The 24,618-nt window shown below is 34.6% G+C and overlaps 1 protein-coding gene across 5 annotated transcripts in view; it reads left to right on the top strand.

Annotated features, from left to right (window-relative positions):
* SCN7A (sodium voltage-gated channel alpha subunit 7) overlaps positions 1 to 24,618 on the top strand; it is a 93,759-nt gene that overhangs the window by 62,992 nt on the left and 6,149 nt on the right. For 2 of the 5 annotated variants that reach the window (XM_032355837.1, XM_032355838.1), the window contains exons 16-25: positions 1,772 to 1,877; positions 3,612 to 3,766; positions 6,977 to 7,150; positions 9,412 to 9,519; positions 11,854 to 12,132; positions 12,859 to 12,912; positions 13,720 to 13,857; positions 15,622 to 15,726; positions 16,006 to 16,276; positions 18,965 to 22,016. In XM_032355837.1, coding sequence (XP_032211728.1) covers positions 1,772 to 1,877; positions 3,612 to 3,766; positions 6,977 to 7,150; positions 9,412 to 9,519; positions 11,854 to 12,132; positions 12,859 to 12,912; positions 13,720 to 13,857; positions 15,622 to 15,726; positions 16,006 to 16,276; positions 18,965 to 20,031 — 2,457 coding nt within the window. In that variant the 3' untranslated portion in view covers positions 20,032 to 22,016. Of the gene's footprint in view, positions 1 to 1,771; positions 1,878 to 3,611; positions 3,767 to 6,976; positions 7,151 to 9,411; positions 9,520 to 11,853; positions 12,133 to 12,858; positions 12,913 to 13,719; positions 13,858 to 15,621; positions 15,727 to 16,005; positions 16,277 to 18,964; positions 22,017 to 23,407; positions 23,447 to 23,591; positions 23,785 to 24,618 lie in introns of those variants that run through there. The other 3 variants (XM_032355839.1, XM_032355841.1, XM_032355842.1) reach the window with 3 other exon arrangements.

The following is a 24,618-nucleotide window of genomic DNA, read 5'->3' as shown; positions in this document are numbered from 1 at the left end:
AAATTTCTTGCCAATCTCATTAGAAAGTCTGGGATATGAACATATACAGGAAAGATGACACTAAAAATATTTGTAAATGGTGAGGTTTCAGGAGTTGCAATTTATGCTGCATAATTATTTGGTCCTGTTGATTGATTAGCTACTCATAGACTTATTCAGTTAATCGTACATTTAGTTACATATTTAATTTAGACACTTCAAAGCTTATGCAACTCATGAGTACTTTAGGATTCTGATCTACTAAAAACTGAAGAAAATAAAATCACATGTGATCTGATAATTCTGAGATACAGCCTCTTTCTTTGGTATTTAAACTCTCAGCCATTTTTTAGTTGCAACATAACGAAATTTATATAGTTATAAAAATAACATAAAACTTTACATTGGGTTTTATAACTTTTTTCATAATGTAGAGGTATAGCATGGTCAGTCTCCCATGCTATTAAGTAATCTTCTAATAAAATTATTTATAATTTTGAATCCCAGTTGATTTATTTTTAAATTAGAATAATACATACTAAAAATGCTTAGAAAAATCACATCAAATAGTTTATGCACAAACTCTAAAATAACGTAAATATAAGGTGTATAATTTTCAATTATTGAATGCATAAGCATTATATAATGTTCATTTATTGTTTACTTTCAAATCAGTACATGGCTATACCCTTTATTTTATCAGAAATAAAGAAAATATAAAGAATTGATATAATAAAGGCAATTTGTTTGGGAGTAATTTCCTGATGGGTATATTTTTTTAATTGAGTACCAAATGTCTTACTGACAATTGGCTATGTACAGTCTAAGGCAAACAGAGCTTCCTAATTATATTTCCTTGACATTTATTGAGGATAAGACCAATAGGTAAGACACAATATTTACAAATTTCCTTTTGGTATACTTTACTTAGATCTTTCTTTAATTTTTAACAAATAAGTGTTTTTTCCAGATGTTTTACTAGATTTATCTTATTTTTTAGTTAGAAAATAATCTTCCTTACTAAATTTAAGATCTGGGTCATTTAAAGGATGGGGTGTTGTATATTTATTTTAAAATTAAGTAATATAAAGCATTGTGAGAAAATGATTTCAAGTAAAAGCCACGCATTTACCACATACACGAAGTCATGGCTATCTTTTCTTATCCAGGGTTGAGCTTCAGTCAAGAACAGAGTGCAAAAGAATGTCAATCCCCTCAAATACCTTCTCTCCATAGCACTAGTACAAATTTGCCAGGTCTATTTCTGACCCTTATTCTTTGGGCCATTTACTAATTTCACCTCAGCATAACCTCACATCAGTCCTGTCCTATGATGGTAAACACAAGAATATCTGGACTAGATTTTACCAAACAAAACTAAGTTCATTCTTGTCTACCCATATTCAGCATCAAGGGGTAATTTATCCTGATACTGCTCATCTAGCAGAAATGGCATATAGGCAAACCTTGTGAGTAACTTCAAGAGAGCTTTGAAACTCAAAGCCTTTTGGATACTGGAGATATAGAATCCTAGACATCTTTAAGGAGAACAGTGTTGTGAACTGAGTGTTAATTATTTTAGCTTAAATGAATTCTTAATTAATTTTTTAGAACTTCAGCTCACAGAGATATGCATGCATTTTAATGTCTGTCCTGAAATTAGCCTAAAAAGTCTTTAAAGCTGATAAAAGTCTTTCTATACACAATTTTTCTTATTTATGAAGATGAAATAAACTTGAACTCCAGTGAGAAGCTTTAATCACAGCTTTCTTGGTGGGACTTTACTTTTCAGAAGGTAAAGCAATCTAGCTCATCGGAATGCAGTACAGTTGACATTGCCATCTCTGAAGAAGAAGAAATGGTTTATGAACGCGAGAAGCCAAAGCATCTGAAAAACGGTAAGAAAAAAATAAGTTCTTTTGATCGTTATATTGAAATTACACTAAATTTTTCTTAGCCTAATACTATGGGATATATTTTAATTTTAGAGTTTATTAATTTGGTTAAGGAACACACACACACACACACACACACACACAAAAACAAGTATGCATCACACGCACACATGCCTGTATGAATCCTGATAAAATTTATAGGGAATTTCAATAGAAAAGTGAACATTTGGAAAAGAGGGAGAGAACTTAGTTCCTAGGAAGTTTAATAGAGTAGTTAAGAGCTTTCTGGAACCAGATAGCCTGAATTCAAATCCCAGACCACCACTGACAAGCTTTTACTTGCCCTCTCTCAGGCTCATTTCCTAATATGTAAACTGAGGATAATAATAAAACTTACAGGATGGTAAAAAAGAATAAATAATTATACATGTATGTGTGTGCATTCATGGGTGCATGTGTGTGTATACTTATGCTTCAAGGAATACTGTCAATATTCAAAATACCTATATGAAAACATCTTGTATCTTTCATAGGAAAACAAATCATGTAATGGTGATTTTTTTTAAAGATTTTATTGATTTATTTGACAGAGATCACTAATAGGCAGAGAGGCAGAGGGAGAGGGGGAAGCAGGCTCCCTGCCGAGCAGAAAGCCCAATGCAGGGCTCGATCCCAGGACCCCGAGATCATGGCCTGAGCTGAAGGCAGAGGCTTAACCCATTGAGCCACCCAGGCGCCCCAATGGTGATCTATTTTTATATCCCACATGAATATGAAGAAATGTATGACTTCAGTCAATTGATTAACTCATGAGATATGTAACATACATATAATTCCAATTAGTTTCCTACCAAGATTAACAGATAATTACAGGTTCTGGACGTTGGAAATCATCAGAATGGTAACTGCTAAGTGCTCAAATTTCTGTATTCAAACCAAGAACTTGCTCTCAGTAGCTCAACTTTTAGGACTTGTATCATTCAAGACAGAGGAGGAAACATTTCTGATAGTTTTTTCCCCCAAAGATGTATAAATTGACAGTAGGTAAAATTCTAAAATGAAATGCATTGACTTTAAACTTCACTCACCTCTCTTTCTTTGTTTTCTCACCTGTTAAGCACTGTCTTCTCAAGTCTCAGATTTTCTTTTAGCTAACTCTCTTAACCAGAAGGCAGAGTCCAGCCCACGCACATGTACTCTACCCACTAAGTACTCTGTAATCCAATCAGAATCCCTATTCTCATGCCACCTAAGACCTGACATCAATTTAACTGACTTTAACTAATGTTATACTTATTAACATTTCAGAAATATCTATGTACTTAAATGAGAGTATTTATTATGCCATGTAAATCTTCAGAGAGTGAACTTTCAGTCATCATACCAAAATGTGATATGTAGATGTTGTGTGTGTTGGGGGATGGTTTGGTTGTGTTTTGTTTTGTAGGATGGGGGACAAATTCTATTCTCAGACTTTGTCCCACAAGACTTGGGAATGTTCTAAGTCACCTCTGCCTTTCACAATTTCCTTCCTCCTACTGTTTACAAACTACTCACAAGTTTTTCTTTTCTTTCCTCAGTGACTTCAGTGGTCACAGAAACAGGGGTAAAAATCAAATGTTTCTAAGTCAGAGAGCACCTGTATTAGATTCTGTAAATACCTAATTGCTAAGGCATATGGTGAGCTTTTTCATGACTTTTCAAGATTTTTCCTCTTAGCACTTCCATTTTTGACAGGTTATAGAAGAAGATCGTCACCTGGCCAACTTAGTAGAGCATCCAAAAGAGGAAGAATTTGGCAGAACATAAGGAAAACCTGCTGCAAGATCGTGGAAAACAGTTGTTTTAAGTGTTTCATTGGCCTTGTCACACTGCTCAGCACAGGTGCTCTGGTAAGTGAGTGTGGGAGACTTTTATGGGAAAAAATGTATTTGAAGTCTGCTACTTGAAGTCATCATGCCAGATTAGTTTTCCACAGAACACTTATTATACAACAATGTTCATATTCTGTGATTTTACTTTTGGAAGACATGTTGCAGTTTCTTAAAATCTGTATATGCCTCTTTCAATATTAAATAAATAAAACAGTTTTGAAATATGTGAATGACAGTGGCAAAAATGAATGTTAGATACCTAATACTTATTTTTTTTTAAAGATTTTCTTTATTTATTTGACAGAGAGAGATCACAAGTAGAAGGAGAGGCAGGCAGAGAGAGAGAAAGAGGGAAGCAGGCTCCCTGCTGAGCAGAGAGCCCGATGCGGGACTCGATCCCAGGACCCTGAGATCATGACCTGAGCTGAAGGCAGCGGCTTAACCCACTGAGCCACCCAGGAACCCCCCTAATACTTATTTTAATAAAGTTTTTTGGGTTTTGTTTTTAATTTTTAATTTTTTAAAAACATATAATACATTTTTAACCCCTGGGGTACAGGTATGTGAATCGCCAGGTTTACACTTTTCACAGCACTCACCATAGCACATACCCTCCCCAATGTCCATAACCCCACCCCTCTTCTCTCAACCCCCCTCTCCCCAGCAACCCTCCGTTTGTTTTGTGAGATTAAGAGTAACAGATAAATGGATAAAGAAGATGTGGTATATATACACAATGGAATACTATGCAGCCATCAAAAGAAATGAAATCTTGCCATTTGCAATGACGTGGATGGAACTAGAGGGTATCATGCTTAGCGAAATAAGTCAAGCGGAGAAAGACAACTATCATATGATCTCCCTGATATGAGGAAGTGGAAATGCAACATGGGGGTTAAGGGGGTAGGAGAAGAATAAATGAAACAAGATGAGATTGGGAGGGAGACAAACCATAAAGCTTTATTTTTGAGATAAACTTTAGTAATATGCACATACATACAGTTGTACTGTGCTAGTACTTCGGTACCAATTCAATCAGGAAAGAGAATTGCTATCTATACTTTCAACGACCTTTGAACCAAAAATGTATTCACCTATTGAGCCAACAACCTTAATTATCCTATAAATATCTGAGCATGTATTAAATGCATTTACAAGGCTATTCGCTGAAGAATTCTTTGTAATAGAAAAAGATTGAAAAGCAAAAACAGTCCATAATAAGTGACTGTTTAAATGTGCTGTAGTACAATCTCCCTGTGGGATACCATGCAGCTATTTTAAAAATATAAAAACTGGGGTGCCTGGGTGACTCAGTCGGTTAAGCCACCAAATCAGTTTTAGCTCAGGTCATGATCTCAGGGCCCTGAGATCCAGCCTGAGGTCAGGCTCCCTGCTCAACAGGGAGCCTGCTTCAGGATTTTCTCCCTCTGCCCCATCCCCTGATCTCTTACTCTCTCTAAAATAAATAAACAGATTTTTTAAAAAAATACAAAAGCATGCTGATATTGCAAGGTACAGTAATAAGTGAAAAAAGGAAGATTTAGAATAAAATGTATCTGTTAGTTTATTAACATTCATGTTTCCCACTGTCATTCATTTATTTTGAAATTGTTTTATTTAGTTAATACTGAATGAGGCATGCTAGGTTTTACATAAGGAATAAAGAAAAATAGAATGTATATTATTTGCTTGTATTTGATTAAAGAGGATCAGAGAAGGATACACAGCAATAGTTAATTGTGAAATCACAGAGCAGAGAAGATAGAGTCACAGCTGGGAACTAGACTTTACACTGAATACATTTCTTAAGTAAACTTTATATTGACATTTAGCACAGATACTGAGGACCGTGTTGAAATTCTAAGTGTATAGGCTGAAGAATTTTCACAAAATGAACGCACCTGTGTAACTGCCGCTTAGCTTGAGGAATAGACATTACCAGGACTCCAGAACCACATACTCTGACCCCTAACAATTACTTCCACACTCCACACGGGTAGCTTGTATGTGGACTTCAACTGCCAATAGTTTAGTTTTGCCCATTTTTAATGTTTTTTTAATGGGTACTTTTTAATATTTTCATATTATTTTGCATTATATACTATTTAATAAATAAATACATATAATAAAATCCTTTATAATCATTTTAGATATTTATGATTTGCTTGTATAGACACTTTCACTCCATAATTGGTTCAACTGGAAAGTCTGTAACTCTACTATCATGATCTATTTACTTTTTTTTTTTTTTAAGATTTTATTTATTTATTTGTCAGAGTCAGAGGGAGAGAGAGTGAGCGAGCAGAGGCAGACAGAGAGGCAGGCAGAGGCAGAGGGAGAAGCAGGCTCCGTGCTGAGCAAGGAGCCCGATGTAGGACTTGATCCCCGGACCCTGGGATCATGACCCAAGCCAAAGGCAGCTGCTTAACCAACCGAGCCACCCAGGCGTCCCTGACCTATTTACTTTTATTTAATGTTAGACTTATAAGAATCACACCATTATTTGTATATGATTATTCTTATCCTTATTTACTTTTTGACCTTGAATGCACTTTGATATAAGTCTGCCTGGCATTATTGGTACTTTTTTGCCTTTTTCAGTGCTAAAAGAAAAACATGAAATTGCTTTAAATGACATTGTCAGACTTTTCATTCCTCCACAGTAAAATTAATGTTGACCTATTAAATCTAAGAAGCTTGGGAGAAATGATTACTGTTTTATTTCCTATTCATGTGCTTCCACTGGTTTATCTGATTATTTCTGTGGCAGTGCAAGTTTTATGACTTTGCTTATAACAGCAGTGTGGATATCTGAAGACAAATTAAAAAAAAAAAATCTCTACTTCTCTATTAGCACCTAGCATGCACCTGTGAGTTGACAACATGGAATTAGAGATAAGAACCAGTCCGATGTGAGTAAAGGTTCCACCTCTTATATTAAGTATGATTAACTGACTGAAGAGAAGTTTTTTGGATCACTATGGTGCCAAGTTCAGTCTGTATAAGAAGAAGTTCTGGTACCAATTAATGACGTCTGCTATGGGCATGGGATCAGAAAATGATACAGATTATGTGAATAAATCCAAACAAAGTGAACCAGCCCTTAAAACAACAACCTATGACTTGACTCACCATCTGCTTAATAGGGAAGGCATTTCATTCCTCCCTATGCCAAAGATTTTTTAAGAAATTACATGTATACTAATCCTTAAATTTTTTTACCCACAGGCTTTTGAGGATATCTATATTGACCAGAGAAAGACTATTAAAATCTTATTAGAATACGCTGACATGATCTTCACTTACATCTTCATTCTGGAAATGCTTCTAAAGTGGATGGCATATGGTTTTAAAGCCTATTTCACTAATGGCTGGTACAAGCTAGACTTCATGGTTGTTCTGGTACGTATTTTAAAGAAAAATTTAAACGTTCATTATTTGATTTCCATCTTTACTCGAATCCTCACTTAACTCTTGCATTTACTTGTATCTTCCTTTTTTTTTCTCTCTCTGTATATTTTAAGTTACCAAAATCCCCTATATCTTCATTTGTAGTGCTTAACATTTGTCCTTTTCTTCTCATCCTAATATTTTAAAAGTTCAACATTTCATTCCTGGATTATTCTAACAATCACCTATGAACCCACTACTAACACAATAGGCCTATTGCACATCAGTGCACATCAGTATCCTAAAATATTTAAATTTTATTGGTTCAATTTTTAAGTCATATATTCAAAATTCGATGACTTACCACAACCTTCACCATCACCACACTGATCCAAGCTACCAAAAGCTCACATTTGGATCAGTGCAACACTTTTCAACCCAAGATCCAGGCTTCCGCCACCGCACACCTTCATTCCGTTTTCCACACAGCAACTACATGCATTCTACTGTTGTAGAATCAAAACCAGCTCAAGTCTCTTTTCTTCTTGAAACCCTCCAATAAGCACCTCATTTCACTCCCAGTAAAAAGCTACACTCTGTGCAATCAAAGCCTACAAGTCTCTACATGGTCCAGTCTTATCTCCTCCTACTCTCCATTTCCCCATCCCATTCAATAGACTGCTGCATCAGCACTGATGTTCCTAAAGGCCTTTAGGTATGCCAGAATGACTGCCATCTTAGTACCTTTTCACTTATTTTTCCTTCCACCTGGAACTTTGGCTGGCTTACCTCACTTCCACTTACTCAAATAAAAATGCTGAAGTTAAGTCTTTCTGCACTACTGTATTTAAAACTGCTTCCACTACAATGTTCCCTTGTCCCTTCCCTCTTTCTTCATCTCCACAGCACCTGTTAATGTTATATATTAATTGATAGTCATTGTTTATTCATTATGATTGTTTGTCTTTCCCCACTGAAAGGTTAGCTCCTTTAGGGAAAATTTGTTTTCCCAATATGGTTCTCTTCTTATCCTCAATGCCTAGAACAATTCATGTATCATAATAGGTACTCAGTAATTTTTGTTGACTGAACAGATGGTTCCTGTCCTATAAGCAGTGATTGAAGCTTCTCACTGTATAAAGAAGATGACTTACAATATCTGGTCTCTGGCTTCTAAATAAATTATTCCAAATTCACCTTCTGCTCCAACAAAATCACGATATACTTTCAACCCATTTTCCTCTTTCCTAGTCATTGTTCCACATCCCTCCACACTTACATAAATCATATGCTTACTTCAGAGCTCACTTTCAGACCATCTCTTAGTATAGCATAAGAAAGAACAAATTTTTCATTTATGCTGTCTTGAAAATACAGAAAATATGAAGATACTATAAAAGTCAATCATAACGCTACCATCTTGCTTGATCTCTATTAATATTTATTAATCCTGATTGATTTTTTTAAAGATTTATTTATTAACTTACTTACTTATTTGAGAGAGAGAAAGAGAGAGAGAGAGCAAAGGGAGGAGCAGAGGGAGAGGGAAAGAGAGAATCCCAAGCAGACTGTACACCAAGAATGGAGGCCAAGACATGGTGTTCAACCTCATGTCCCTGAGATAATGACATCAGCTGAAACCAAGAGTCAAACATTTACCCACTAAGCCACCCAGGTGCCCCAACCCCAGATGATTTTCATGCATATGCTTACTTTAAAATATCACCTTAGTATCTTTTCTATACATATTTGTAATTTGTATTTGGACCTAAAAATATTCATATCTTCCTTGATGCCTCTTCTCTGAAATCTTATTCTATTATCTTAAATAATTATGTATAAATTATTATGTAAATGCATTCCAAATTTTGCTTTTATGAATGCCTAGTATACTATTACTAGATGATAAAGATTCATGAAACTGATTCTTAATCTAATTTCAAACTCAAAATTTATATAAATATTCACCCTTAATCATAATGTATGTCAAATACACAAATTTTTATTTATCTCAATAATATATATTCCTACTACCAGAAAATATTTGTTTTATGTTTTTTTAAATAATTTTACCACAAAGCTATTTTCTTATACATTTCTATAAGTCATTGTTAAGATATATGGAAATATACTTTAAATCTTTTGCATTCTTCTTGGTAAGGTTTGAACTGTTTATCTTTTTTATAATAAATGCAAAGCTTATTTTGCAGATTGTTTCGATTAAGTAAAAATTAAGCCCCCTATTCACTCTGTTTTTCCTTAAATATATATAGGTGTTTTGTCTGAGCTTAATAGGCAAATCTCGGGAGGAATTCAAACCACTTACTTCCATTAAATTCCTTCGGGCACTCAGAGTTCTATCTCAGTTTGAAAGAATGAAGGTAAGAAAAAAGTTTCTAAGCTAATGTGTAGATTTTTATTTACGATTACTGAACTTCTATAAATTAAATCTTCATAGTCTTCTCATTTGCCTCATTAACAATATTAATGCAAAAACCTTACATTCTACTATTTTAATATATTGAAGGCATAGTAGAAATTTATTAAGATTTTAGGTCTTTATTGCTCATAAGATATGAAAAATCATAAAAATAAGATTAAAAAAACCCTAATAGTTGGGAGAGAATATTAAGTTTCAAAAAGTAATACCATTCTAACCTACACGGATGTCTATGAGTATTAATAAAATTATCTCAATATTGAAAATATAACTGACAGAAAGTGAAACTTTGATCACCTACCTGTTTAAAGCTATAGGAATATTGTACACACTAAATAATTATTCTGAATAAAAGTGATTTTAAAATAAATTAGTTTTTTTTAAGTCACACATAACAAACTACGACCTCTTGCGTTCTCTCCCTCACCAACATGTTAAAATCTCTTCTGAGCACTGTGAGTAAAACTCATAGGTTGAGCCACAAAAAACAACTAATGTTCAATCTTTTGGGCCTATGATGGAAATCCACCTGCTATGGCTTGACCTAACAAAGAAAACAGAGTTGATGACCACCACACATAGTGTAATTATGTAATATACAGTGATCAACTGTGTGTGGAAATAGCAGCAAAAATCTAATTTCACCTTTCATTTCATAATCATACATCAGTGTTTTCTTGCATTTTTCATTTACAAAGATTACTTATCATTAACATGCCTATTTGCTTAATATTACAGAATGCCACATTGTCAATATAGATAAAATCCAATAAGAAAATTATCTGTGTTTAATGGTATAAGAAAACGTCCAGTTTCATTCTTCTGCTTGTGACTGCTCCTTTTTCCTAACACCATTATTGAGGAGACTGTCTTTTCACATTGTATATTCTTGCCTCTTTTGTCATAGATTAATTGACCATATAAGCCTGGGTTTATTTCTGGGCTCTCCATTCTGTTCTGTTACAGATTCAGATCTTAAGCTTCATCTTAACCTCTGGAGGTTCTGAAAGATTCTGAAAGATTTCTGAAAATATATCATTGAAGTCACATGATTACAAAATTAATGTCTGCTATATTTAATAAGCTCCAGTCTTGGGTCCTCTCATTACTGAAATATTTGTGTCAACTGTATCTACTGCTTTTATTCATACATAAGTGTATTTTCTGATAAGCATAGCATTTTTTTCATTACAGGTATCAGTGGGCCTCTCAAAATATCTAAAATGCCAACAAAGGATCTGTGGCTTCGTTTTAGAAATAAAATAAAGTGTTACTGAAAGCACAGTTAAAAGTTAAAATATTTATTCAAAGCCAGAAGACTAAGGAATATCAGCAAGAAAACACAGCAAAAAGGATATGGATTTAGTAATAGCTGGGAGAAGGAAGGATAGAGCTGTAGCAGAGAGAATTGATGGTGCCTCATGAAAAAGAGAGAAAGAAATGAGATCGGGAGGAAAGGAGGCAAAAGTGTAATGCTAAGGAAAAGATGAAGAAATAGCAAAGAGTGGACATTTCTGTTGGCTATAGGAACTGGCTTACATTTGCCATAACCACTACAGTGGAGTGATAAGAATAAAATTCCGATTGTAATATTCAAGAGAGAAGGGAGTTAAAGAAATGGAAACGGTGATTCTACACTATTACTGTTACTCGAGTTGGGGGGGTAGATTGATTTCCCATATTTCTCACTCTGGAGTGACTCACCAGGGACATAGAGTGGTGCTGTGAGGTGGTTTTTGATTTTGCAGGCTTCAGGTGCCCATTCAGTGTTTCTTGACGTAGCCTCCTACCTTGACTTCACTGATAAGTGATCTCTTGGTCTTCCTCTTACTTCTTCCAACACTTCAGTATCTGCTTTGTAGGCTAATCCTTCCAAAAGTTAGAATCACCAAGACTTAGATGTAGGCCTGTTTCTTTTTCGTTTTATGCACTTTCTAGCTAATACATACACAGATCGTCACACAGGTTTGGTTGTCTATACAAGAAAGTGATAAATGTGTTGAATCAGTGAAATAATTATTTCGCTAATCAATTCTATTGCCTTTTAGTGATTCCTTTAGTACAAAAATTTTGAGACCATCTGAATTTTTAATGTCTATTTTTTAATTAAAATTTATTATTTAGGTTATTCAAATACTGGCTTGTAGCCTATTGAATTTTTAATGATGGCCTTTTTTGGGTTATTTCTATATGACATTACATTTAGTATTTCCAATTAAAGTGATTTCACATTTCTTACCTAAATTTTACCTGTTTGTTTTTTATTTTACGCCAGGTGGTTGTGAGAGCTTTGATAACAACAACTTTACCGGCTTTGAATGTGTTTCTGGTCTGCCTTTTGATCTGGCTGGCTTTTAGCATCATGGGAGTACACTTATTTGCTGGCAAGTTCTATGAATGCATTGACCCAACAAGTGGAGAAAGATTTCCTATATCTGAAGTCATGAATAAGAGTCAGTGCGAAAGCCTTGTGTTTAATGAATCCATGCCATGGGAGAATGCAAAACTGAACTTTGATAATGTTGGAAACAGTTTCCTTTCACTGCTTCAAGTGGTAAGTTCACTTCTGATTTTTTAAAATAGATGTTTTTATTTGCTCATTCATATTATAGGTGGAAATAAAGAACAAAATGTGGTTGAGTACTAGAATTGGTTATAACATATTTTAGCAATTATTAGTAGATATGGGACATGCTATACCAGCCTTGTTTGGAAACACAGACGCTGCTCTGCTGGGAGAAGGAAGTACAGAGGAAGGTAGGATTGACAGGGAAGATGGCAGGTACTGGAAACCTATTTCTACTTCTGTCATCATTGATAAGGTAATAGGGTCACAATTTTTGGTCCAGCTCAGGGTACTGTTGTTTTATTTCTACTTAGTGCTATGGCTCCTCAGTCACCCAACATCTAACAGAAATGAGGAGATAAATTGTTCTTACTTGTCTTACCTCCCCCATAGAAAAGCACATGTGTAGCAGTATAGTAAAAATGACACTTGGGCAGCATGTATTTATTTACAATTTATCTATATACCTCTTTCTATTTCTACTATCTTACAGTAGTTTGTTATCAACTACAATTAAGCTACTACAATGAAGCTAAGTGGTTTTAAATTCGTGTTAATAGACAATATAAATGCAATAATGAAAATTATAAAGGTCTCAATTACATGGTATATTGAAATGTGGTCAGCCTTACTAATCAAGTTTTACTATATTAATAACAAATTGAGTTTTACATTTTATTTGCCATAAGAATTAAAAACATGCCGTTTTTACAGGCAACGTTTAATGGATGGATCACTATTATGAATTCAGCAGTTGATTCTATTGGTGTAAGTATAATATCATCTTGGAGCCATTGTGAAGGTTCAAGGCAAAGTTATTTTCTCAATTCAAGAAAAGGGTAACAACAATAACAGAATAAATAACATGATAAAATCAAATGCTTATGCTAGAAAGAAATTAAATACATTTCAGATTGACTCTGTCACTGAAAATGAAATCCTCCCAGGACTATGCACAGTGGTTGAAGCCCAGTAGGCCCATTTGAAGGGTTATCTGACTTCATTACAATTAGTAAACCAATGCAGCAAACTTTAAAATCCAAGTAAACAAAGCGATAATGCCACTTCACCAAAGAACAAAGTGGAAACATTACCTCATGTAGAACTGTTGGTTTTTCTTGTTATAAACTGCTTTATAAATTATATGTTTTAAAAACTTGGTATACCAATATTCTGCTTATGTTTTCTACTTTTTAATTTATTCTTATTTTTAAAGATTTTGCTTTTTAGAGCTGTTTTAGGTTTACAACAAAATTGGGAGGGAGGTATAGAGATTTCCCATACACCCACTGTCCCCACACATGCATTGCCTATTATCATTGCCACTCACCAGAATGGGGCACATTTTCACCAAGGATGGACCTACATCGACATGTCATAATCACCCAAAGTCCATAGTTTACCTTAGGGTTCACTTGGTCTTATACATTATATGGGTTTGAACAAATGTATAATGACATATAACTATCATTATAATATCATAGAGAATATTTTCTGTATGCCCTAAATCTGTTATGCCCTAAGAAATCTGCTATGCCCTACCTTATTTTGCTTATTTTTTAACTTAACTTTTAGGTAAATAGGCAACCTAATTTTGAAGAGAACATCTACATGTATTGTTACTTTATCAACTTCATTATTATTGGATTATTTCTTCCTTTGAGTATGCTGATTGGTGTTATTATTGCTAATTTCAACACGCATAAAATAAAGATAAGTACAAACATTTTTTGTTCACTAGTGCTTGAGAAAATCACGCACATTTATAAAAATGTCCTTCAAATAATTAGTTTGGGATTCAGCTAGATATCATTTTTATTTGGTACTTAGCTAAAAAAAAATAAGTTGATATTTTTGCATATTGACAAATTTTGTTAAAGTGTTCATCTTTACATTGTTTTCTTTTTTTTTTTTTTAAAGATTTTATTCATTTGTCAGAGAGAGAAAGGGGGAGAGAGCGAGCACAGGCAGACAGAATGGCAGGCAGAGGCAGAGGGAGAAGCAGGCTCCCTACCAAGCAAGGAGCCCGATGTGGGACTCGATCCCAGGACTCTGGGATCATGACCTGAGCTGAAGGCAGCTGCTTAACCAACTGAGCCACCCAGGCGTCCCTACATTGTTTTCTATATTCAAATGTAAATGGGCAAGTTTAAAGGCTTAAAGTTACAAGTGTTTCTATATATATGTTTGTAAAAAATGACATGCTGACAAACAAGTAATATTGTGGTATGTCTGCACAAAAATGTAAAGAAGTTCAAGAAAAATAAGCTACACATTTTTACTCTCTGATATGTTCACAACTTCAGAGTCATAACCAACATAGACATCTTTGCCAGTGCAGTAGGTTTTCCAGTTAGACATAGAGAGAATTCTAAATATATGACCCAAATAGGAGTGCTTGAAAAGAGTAGGAAACAATTCAGAGACAGAAGCAAACATCCAACTGACACCATCTCCAACAAGATTTCCTTCAGGGCTTCTACAAATGCAAATGCCTCAAAAGTCCTTTAAGTCTGCTTATTTTAACCACAGACATCTACTCTCTAGAGGTGTAGGGAAACCTTCCAAAAAGTCGAAGAAAAGAATAGTCTAGTTTTGAAATTCTATTTCGGCCATGCCATCAAAGTTCAGCCACGTGCAGACTCTGGTAAACAAACCACTCAGTCTCTGCTAATCAAATGGGATTAGGAGAACAGTGTTCAACTACGCATCTAATGGATGCTTCAGCTTCTTGAGACTTTAGCCCAATGGGATAACATCCTAGGATTTGCTTATGGACTTCAAATTCATGACTCTCATCTAATTTAAGTGACTGAGTCCTGACTTAGGGCAGTAATAATTCCTAATTTTTAGATGAACACATTAACTATTTACCTCTTATTCACTCTATACATTCTGTATAAGATACTAAAATTAGCACTAGGAACACAAAAATAAATAAGCTCTAGAAGGCGCTATGAAGATGTAAACACAAGGTGCTGTTGGCATAATAGTATAAAAACATCATCTGATAAGCATTATTTGGAAAATTAAGTAATATATGGACTTATAAAAACACATAAATGACCAATTCTGGTTTTTTCCTGCTTATTAGAAGGTACAAACCAATTTTATCTTTAGCTTTGGAATTCAATTTTTCTTAGCAAACCTTTCCATTTTTCCCCCTCTGTTTCTCCTTCGTCTCTGTTTAACATGAGGTAGGACTCAGGAGAATGAAAAGTTGAAAAAGAGCTGACTGCCTACAAGAAAGAGCACCAGAACATAATTGATATGTGTCATTACCCAATATTCTACTTGTGTTTAGTGTGGATTTGTGTGCAAAAAATCAGACGTAGTTAAATGTGATTTAGATCATTGCCTTATGCCCTTTGTAAAAGATCAAATCAGTAATTACCAACCTTTCCAAAATGCCTATTAATGATAAGGTAAAATTTAGATTCAGTGTGATTTTAATATCTTTTTCTTTCATTTCTTTACCAGGGAGGCTCAAATATCTTTGTAACAGTCAAACAGAAGAAACAATCCCATGCACTGAGAAGGCTGTTGTGTGAGGAGTCTCAAAAAACAATCCGGCACCCAGGAGTAAGTTTCTTCTGTATATTCTCTTTTAAAAATGAAAACATGTTTTTGAAATTCTTCACAAATGCTCTTGGAAAAATTTTAAAATATGTTCCTTAACAAAGTTTGGATGGTCTTTTGTTTGTTTTGACTGCATATACTATAATTACAGTTTGGTAAAAACTTGGGCCCTCACTTATTTTCCTGTTTATGCTAGAAGAGAAATTATAATTCTACAGACAATATATGTGTATATATAAGCTATTAATAAGGCCACTATGCCTTTCTTTTTTTCATCCATAGAATAAATTCCAAGGATTCGTCTTTGACTTGGTAACAAGTGAAGTTTTTAATGCCATCATTATGGCTCTTATCTGTTTTCAAGCAATAACTATTATGATACAAAGTGATGAACAGAGTAAAAATATGAACATTGCTCTCTGCTGGATTAATTTAGTTCTTATTATACTATACACTGGAGAATGTGTACTGAAGCTCATTGCTTTCCACTGTAACTATTTCACCATCGGATGGAACATTTTTGATTTTATGGTGGTCATTTTCTCTGTTATAGGTAAGATTTTTAGTCAATTTTCTTTTATAATAATACTATTTCAGGCAAGTTCTTATACTAAATGTGTCCTCAGATACAGACAAAGGCAAACAGAGAAGGGATCCTTATTCCAGTAGGAATTTTTGCATTCATACATGTATACACACTTGACAGTTATAAGATATTCAAAATACTTGTTGAATTAATACATACACTTTACTTCAGAGGTCACCTTTTCAGTGTATCACATACAGAATTTTCTAGGATGGCTCTAGAAGGAGATTTATGTCTTAGCATGATAGAACCTTTCACAGTCCCTATTCTTTTTTCTCTAATCTCTAAAACTGTTTACAACTTTCACAGCACTAGTGTTAGGCTTTAATGAATTTGTCGCCAGTTTTCTCTTACCCTGGGGACCTCAGTCTTTTATTTAACAAATATATTTGATTATCCCCTTTGTGAATACACATTATGCTATATGCAAAGAATCCAGTAGTAAACAAGGTAGGCATAATCCCTGTATGCACATAGTTGACAGCCTAGTAAGGGATAGAGATGATTAAATAGTACATATATAATGTTGTGCTATTAAGATGATAACGGAAAAAGCACAGGGTGATACAGTGGCACAAAAGAGTGAGGGGAACCTAACAGTAAGTAAGTAAAGGTCAGAGGAAATTGCATGGAGGAAGCAAAATTTAAACTGAAACTTATTGGATACAGGGGTAGCCAAGTAAAGAATCTAAGATAAAAATGTTTTAGGCAGGGAAAATTTTATTTTCCGCCTCCCTATAAGACACATACTAGAATGTAAACTCCACAAGAGACTATATTTAAATGTTAACTGTGTCAAACATATTCTGTATAACCAATAGGGAAAATGGGGACAAACTATCTGCCCACTTGTGCGTCCAGAAAATTCAACCTATTCATTTGGTGGTAGAAGCAGTCTGCCTATTGATAGACAAGCACAAAAAGCTTGAAAGCAAAGTACATAAAAGTAGGAAGGGGCTGATAGGAAGAAAATAGGGGAATATGGAATTAAAAAGCCATTTGGGATTAAGGTGAGAGTTACTGAATCAGAGATCTCGAAGGAGAGCAAAGCACAAAGAAAAAGCTGTTTGATTTTGAAATCTCAGAAGGTGAAGAATCCTGCATCCAGAATGTGGCCGTAGCTGCATATGACTAAAGTAAAATGATGGAGATTATCGCAGTTAAGAAAGTCAAAGAAGAAGAAACTGACCTTTCGATGAGTTGCTGATGGTGGATGTTGGGGTGGAAAGGGCAACAGTGAACCAAGTACTAATAAGTCTCCAATGAGTGTGAAAGAGAAGGAATAAGTAGATCATAGAGCCAAGAAATGGTAGGCAATAGTATATAGTTCAGTAGCATGATCCACAATGTGTCAGGAGAGAAATATTTTTTTTCTTTATAAAATTGACTTAAAGTATCTAGAAATTACATTGGAAAGAATGAAAGATGCTTGGTAATTCCATTTTTCAACCCCAAGAAATATGGCGTGGGAAGAAAGAGCTGTCTGCAGTTGACAATGTTACAAGGGAAATAGTATCCTTAAGATAAAGTCAGATTTTAGATAAGAAAGGAAGTAAAGAAAATGTAGTGATGAGGATGTAGAAAAAATTGTCTACAATTAAATGGGGATATGTCTAGCATAATGGAAGAATTTGGAAGATTGTGAGGAGAAGTGACAATTTGAGTCAGAGTAGAAGATTCACTCTAACAAAGTGGAGATGAAGATATAGGTAAGATAGAATGTCAGAGAGAATGTTGTCATCGACAGTGACCAAATTGAAGGGAAATATGAGACATGGTCCTTCCAGATTCAACAAACATACCATCTCAATTAGAAGCTTCATGGGATTCTCTCCTCCCCACCTTTTCAACTCTAAATGAACCTCATTGTCTCCAGTACTTCCAGAGAACATATGCCCTATACTTCCAGGGTAATTGTAACTTTACCTTGTTTTATAGTGGTAGCTCTCACTTCTGTAGTTCCCTCATCTAACCACAACTGCTACAAAAAAAGTTCTATGCCAGGACTCATTTACTTAATTCCATTTAAAACTGCTAAGGACCCAAATACTATTTATGAAATAAATAAATTAAACTGTAATCTGTGAATCATGGAATGCCAAACATTTTTGTAATTATATTGATCACCTAAGTCTTTCTACCTTGCATGATAATAACTTTAAATATCTACTTCTATTCTCTAGATTATAAGATCTTTAAGGACAAAAGTCAAGTCGTTCATCTCTGCATATTTGCATGACACCTTTATTAGATATCCAGTAAAGCCTGGATTGAACTCTTTAACAACTACCACCAGAAAAAAACATGACTAATGTTCTATATTATGGAATCATGCCATTTGTGATTCCAGAAATACTTGACCTATAGTACTCTTAAGATGATGTGCAAATAGTTCTCTTCCAAATTTTGGTAAATACCCTGAAAATTGCCACAGTTAGTGTTTGGGTAATCCCCACTTTCAATATGTTCTGTTATTTGGGAAGGATTAATAAAATGATCTTAACATCTAGAAAAAAATGATATAATAGTCATTGAAATAATAAATAGTTGAAATAAATAACTGAAATAATAAATGAAATAAAACAATTTATATTTCTCTAAATATAATCATATTTAAATAATTTTATTCCCTGTTTTATCTTCTCCCACACCAAGAACTAGTTCTGCCTATAACAGTAGGATACTACCTCGTGTCTCCTTCCATTATGGAACTGATACGACTCTCACGGATTATCCACATCCTGCGTCCTGGGAAAGGACCAAAGGTATTCCATGATCTGCTACTCCCTTTGATGCTGTCTCTACCAGCATTGTTGAACATCAGTCTTCTCATCTTCCTGGTCATGTTTGTCTACGCCATCTTTGGAATGTACAATTTTGCCTATGTTAAAAAGGAAGCTGGAATTAATGATGTGTCCAACTTTGAAACTTTTGGCAGCAGTATGCTCTGTCTTTTCCAAGTTACAATATTTGCTGGCTGGGATGGGATGCTTAATGCAATTTTCAACAGTAAATGGTCTGACTGTGATCCTGATAAAATTAACCCTGGGACTCAGGTTAGGGGAGATTGTGGCAACCCCTTTGTTGGAATTATTTATTTTGTCAGTTACATCCTCATATCATGGCTGATCATAGTAAATATGTACATTGTTGTTGTCATGGAATTTTTAAATATTGTTTCTAAAAAAAAAGCCAAGACATTAAGTGAAGATGATTTTAGGAAATTCTTCCAGGTATGGAAGCGGTTTGATCCTGATAGGACCCAGTATATAGACTCTAGCAGGCTTTCAGACTTTGCAGCTGCCCTTGACCCTCCTCTTTTTATGGCAAAACCAAACAAGGGGCAGCTCGTTGCCATGGATCTTCCCATGGCTGCTGGGGACAGAATTCATTGCCTTGACATCTTACTTGCTTTAACAAAGCGAGTTATGGGTAAAGATGTGAGGATGGAGAAAATGATTTCAGAGATGGAATCAGGGTTTGTGTTAGCCAACCCTTTTAAGATCACATATGAGCCAATTACTACTACTTTGAAACGAAAACAAGAGGCAGTCTCAGCAACCATAATTCAACGTGCTTATAAAAGTTACCGCTTGAGGCAAAATGACAAAAATACATCAGATATTCATATGATAGATGATGACAAGGAAGTTCAAGCTACCACAGAAAAAGCCTATTTTGACAAAGCTGAGGAAAAGTCAACTATTCAAAGCCAAATCTAATCCCACTTACCACATTTTAATCTTCTTCATGTTCTAAAAATGTCAGAAGTTTGAATCAGAAATAATAACCAAGATCAGAGAAGTAGAGTTTACTTATCAACTGTTTACAATCCATGGAAGTTAAGCTTATGTTCATAAGACTCCATGTCAAGTTTGCTTTTTACCTTTGTATATCCAGTGTAACCAAGACAACCCCTTAAAAATCACTTCAGTGAGTTATGATAATCCAATGCTTATTTTCTCTCTCTGGCTTTTATGGTGTGTGCTTCTTCTAGAGGACTGGGAGGTGATAGTAGAGATTGGTAGCAAAAGGGGCTTCCTTGTATATTTTATGTCTACTTTATGGGATTTAAGTCACTATTAGTAGGACTTAGTTACAAATAAGCAAATACAATAAGTACTTTCTTAAGGTGGGATGGTGTTAAAAAATAACAGTGTTACAGGCCATTAAATCATAAACTTGCCTACACAGATGCCAACTGGGGAAGAGAAAAAGGCTATTCTTAGAAAGTTCCTTTGAGATTAACCACAGATATTCTTGGGCTGATCCAAACCATGTTTGGTTGACCGGTGCCTTGGTTTTTGTTTTTATTTTCTTTTATTTTTGGTACTGGAAATTCATATTCTTTGATTGTTTCTGGATTCCTGGTTTTTCATCTCTTTGGCTAGTTCTACCTAAGCTCTAGCTCTTCAAAGAATGAATTCGGAGAGTAAGAAGCATAAAGGTAACTATAATTATTGCCTACATTTTCCTCATTTTTTTCACATTTATACTTTTTCTAAGTATACATCTACTAAAATGATATATATATATAGAAACTGTTAGTAGACTCCTGTATTATCTTATCATATTTACCATTTATCAGTGATGTAACATTGAGTAGTATGATCTGGTAAATGAAAGTCATAATATGATTTAGAAGAGTCAAGGGTTGCCATTATGTCTAGGGATTTTTACAGAGTCTTGATGCTTACTTGGGAAACTGTGTCCACTTTGAAATACTTTCCACTGTACTTTGTGGTTCTCTATAACTCAGAGAAAGAAAATGACCACTGAAACTGTGAGGAACCTGAATAGGAGATTGAAGTGTAAGTTTGTGGTTGGTGGTGTTATGTAATATGAGTATATACAAAGTAGTTTTCACTTCCTCATTTATCTTTCTAAGTTTGTTTTTGTTGTTTTTAATCCATCACACACACCTCCTATTAAAGGTTTTGCGTTTGAAAAACTTGAAAATCATAAATATTAATTTTCACTATTGAAATTGTATTTAAAAGGTAGACACAAGTAGTTGGTTTTTGATATAATCACAAAAATGTAGCTACTTGTATCCATGTAGTTTGAGATTCTGGTATTTGTTCCCTTTGTATGAAGATTGATTTCAATGTGCCTACAAAATCCTAAAGGATTTGGAAAGAAAATGTGTATACTGTTGACTTAAATGGCAAACTTCAAATATGTTGTATGACATTCAATGTCACCTAAATGTAAGTAATTGTATTTTATTATGAATGCATGATCTTGAGCCTTAACTTCTATAGCCTGTTTCTGCCCCTCAGAAATGTATTAACCTGACCAAGATGCCTTTGGGGGAACCCTTAAGTAAATGTAATTTCAGGGTTCTGTTTCTCTCTATAAGTGTTCCTTCCCTTTCTCCTCCCGTTCTTCATCATGTGATGGGGACCAGTGAGGAACTAGTGTTAACTTGGTGACATGGTGACAGCTGGTGCTTGATCTAAATTTTTTAGTTTTCTATTTCTTAGAAATGCTTTAATGTAGAAACTGCTTCAGATATTTAAACTTAACCTTAACTTGCTTCTGTAAATTCAAGACCATTAACTGATTCTAGTTTGAAAATTATATCTTTTACTTGTAAACCATGTTTGCCACTAACCTTCCAAAAACTGTGTAATGAATTATTTTTAACAAAGTCTTACAATATATTCTACTTTTTAGAAACTATAGAAAATAATAAATACAACCTGTTAACTACAGTAAGCTTTGGGTTTTTTGTTTGTTTGTTTGTTTTTTTAATAAGTCAGCTTGTCTATTTTGTATGATAGGAACTTTTTCAAATGAGCCTAATCACATTAAAGCTTACTCATTTAGGCTCAAAATTCAAAACTGTGCTTTTTTGGGATTCAAAAAATTTTGTAAAATAATTGTAGTAAGCTTAACAGAGACCTTTACACACTGACAAAATTTACAAAGTACTCCTCCTATCAAAGTCATTAGTTTTTTAGATATATTAGAATTTGTTATATGGAGGATAATGCTGAATTTAAATTGATTGTTGTGTTTCTTTAAAAAATTTCTTTCTATACCTTTTAATAAATATAATGAATATACTTTGAAATGGTTTTAAAGATATTGGAAATAGCTACCATTTATTGAGCAGACTATTATGCCCCTCCTTGCTCCAAGCATTTATCATGCATGAACGTAGCGTTCACAACTCATGAAGAAATGATAATTTTCATTTTATAGCTGAGCAAAATAGACTTAGAATGGTTATAAGAGCTTCTATATGGCACAGAACTTGTAAGCAATGAGACCAGAACCTCAAACCAGGTCTAATTTCAGAGCCTTAATATTTGACTCCTATGCACAATACTGTTTAGGAATAAATGACCTAGTTAAAGGCAGAAAAAGTTTAAGATGAATTAAGTTGTTGAAGAGAGATAAGTTCTCTCTCTCTCTTTCCGTTCCCCTCTCTCTTTCTCAATCTCTCTTTTGGTGGAGGGAATTTTAAAAGTAGAGCCAACCCTTGGAAAAAAGAAAGACACAAGGAATAAAACAATAGAAGTTTTTCATTCAATAGGTATTGTATGCTAGATACTGATGTAAACCCAGAACTGGTATACATACTCATTCATACTTACATACATAAAACATACATACATACAGCTGAGACTAGAGAACTTGCTGACTACTGAGAGAAAACAGCTAATTATAATATCTGGTCATTTGTATACTATTGGTGTAAACTGCAGTATGTATTCCAGAAAGAAGATGGGTTCTACATTGAAAATTATAGGTGAAGTTAGTAAAGTGGACCCTGGAAGATAAAGAAAGATTTTATCAATTAGAGAAGAAGGTGCCCATAGTCAACAGAGACATTTTTAAGAAAAGGAGTTCATACAGAGATGAACTCGAGCTTTTGGTTCCGAGCTTTTGGTTCTTCAGACTAGACTATAAAGAGAAAGAAGAATTAAAGATGGGATAAAATATCTACCCCAGAGATTGGATGGAAAATTAGAGCAGAATACTTTGAGAACCCTGATCCCTTCCCGGACATGCTTTATTTAGTCCGTTGGTTAATCTCCCTTAACTGTTCTTTGCAGTGATTCTAGGTCCACATTCTAATTCTAATAGTTAATGAAGAGCGCCAGTCCGTGAATGGGTCTTCACTCTCCGGGGGACTTTCATCTTTTATGTTAGAGAACCTAACACTGTCAGGGTCAGACACTTAACTCCTCTCCTTATCTGTAAGTGAATCTCTTATCTTCATTGACTTCAAAAGCACATATGAGCTCAAAGTATTTTCTCTCAATCCCAGCTAGTTTATGAACGAACCATCCTGATGGTACAACACCCCCAATGTAGATTCTAAATCTACATTGCTGCTTCCTGACGGTGCACGGGAGAAGAATGAGGCACAAACAAGTCGGCTGCAAGAGAAAGGGAGTAGAGGGCAATAGTAGAAAAAGACTGTTGCCCCTGAACAACTCATCAGTCCCGCTTTTGTTAGATATAGACAGTAATCAACAAAAGAGCCAAAGAAGGCCAAACATTAATCATATGCTTAGTAGATAAACAAGAAGGAGGGCAAAATATGTCTGGTCAAGCAGTATAAAGTTATAGTCGAGCAAGCACGTAAGCACATTCAGAGGACTTATCTAATTAGCCACAGGTGCTCTTGGTGGGGGTGGGGGGGTGGGGGGGTGGGGATAACAGAAAACTGAAGCAGGCGGCATTCTGCCCTGAGCTAGTCGGGCATCCCCAGCTGCTCTGCTTCAAGGCCGTATATCGTCCTCTCCCCTAGAGACCTGTTGCCAGTGTGTGTTTTTCTTGAGGCTATATCTAAACGTGCTTGGTAACTAGTAAAATTTCCATGGGTTATATTTTAAGTAATACATTGTTCTGAGGGACAGTTACACTACATCACATGAGAGTAACTTCTTAAAATGATGCATAAATTCAGAGTTCCCAATCATGTAAAATCTCATCATCATTCTTCCCATTCTTTTCTCCTTCCCATTTTTGTTTTTGTAAGATTCTACTGAACACCTAGGGATTAGACACAACAGTTTAGGGATAAATAAGGTCAACTTTATCCTTAAAAAGGTAGTAGTGAGGGTTTTACAGAGAAGCAAAACTAATAGAACACACATGTTTGCCCCACTATCCAAAAGTAGAGTGTTCCTATAAATCTTTTATAAACTGACATGACGTAAAGTGGAGAAGTAATTACCACTAATTTATATGGAAAAAAAAAAAAACTCTATCATTCCAAAACCCAAAAAATAACCTTTGAGCTTTTTTAGATCTTTGCGTATCTAACGGATACACAAGATACTTCAAAC

The sequence above is a fragment of the Mustela erminea genome, chromosome 8, assembly GCF_009829155.1.
Source record: "Mustela erminea isolate mMusErm1 chromosome 8, mMusErm1.Pri, whole genome shotgun sequence".
NCBI lineage: Eukaryota > Metazoa > Chordata > Mammalia > Carnivora > Mustelidae > Mustela > Mustela erminea.
This window is presented reverse-complemented; position numbering and strand designations above follow the sequence as displayed.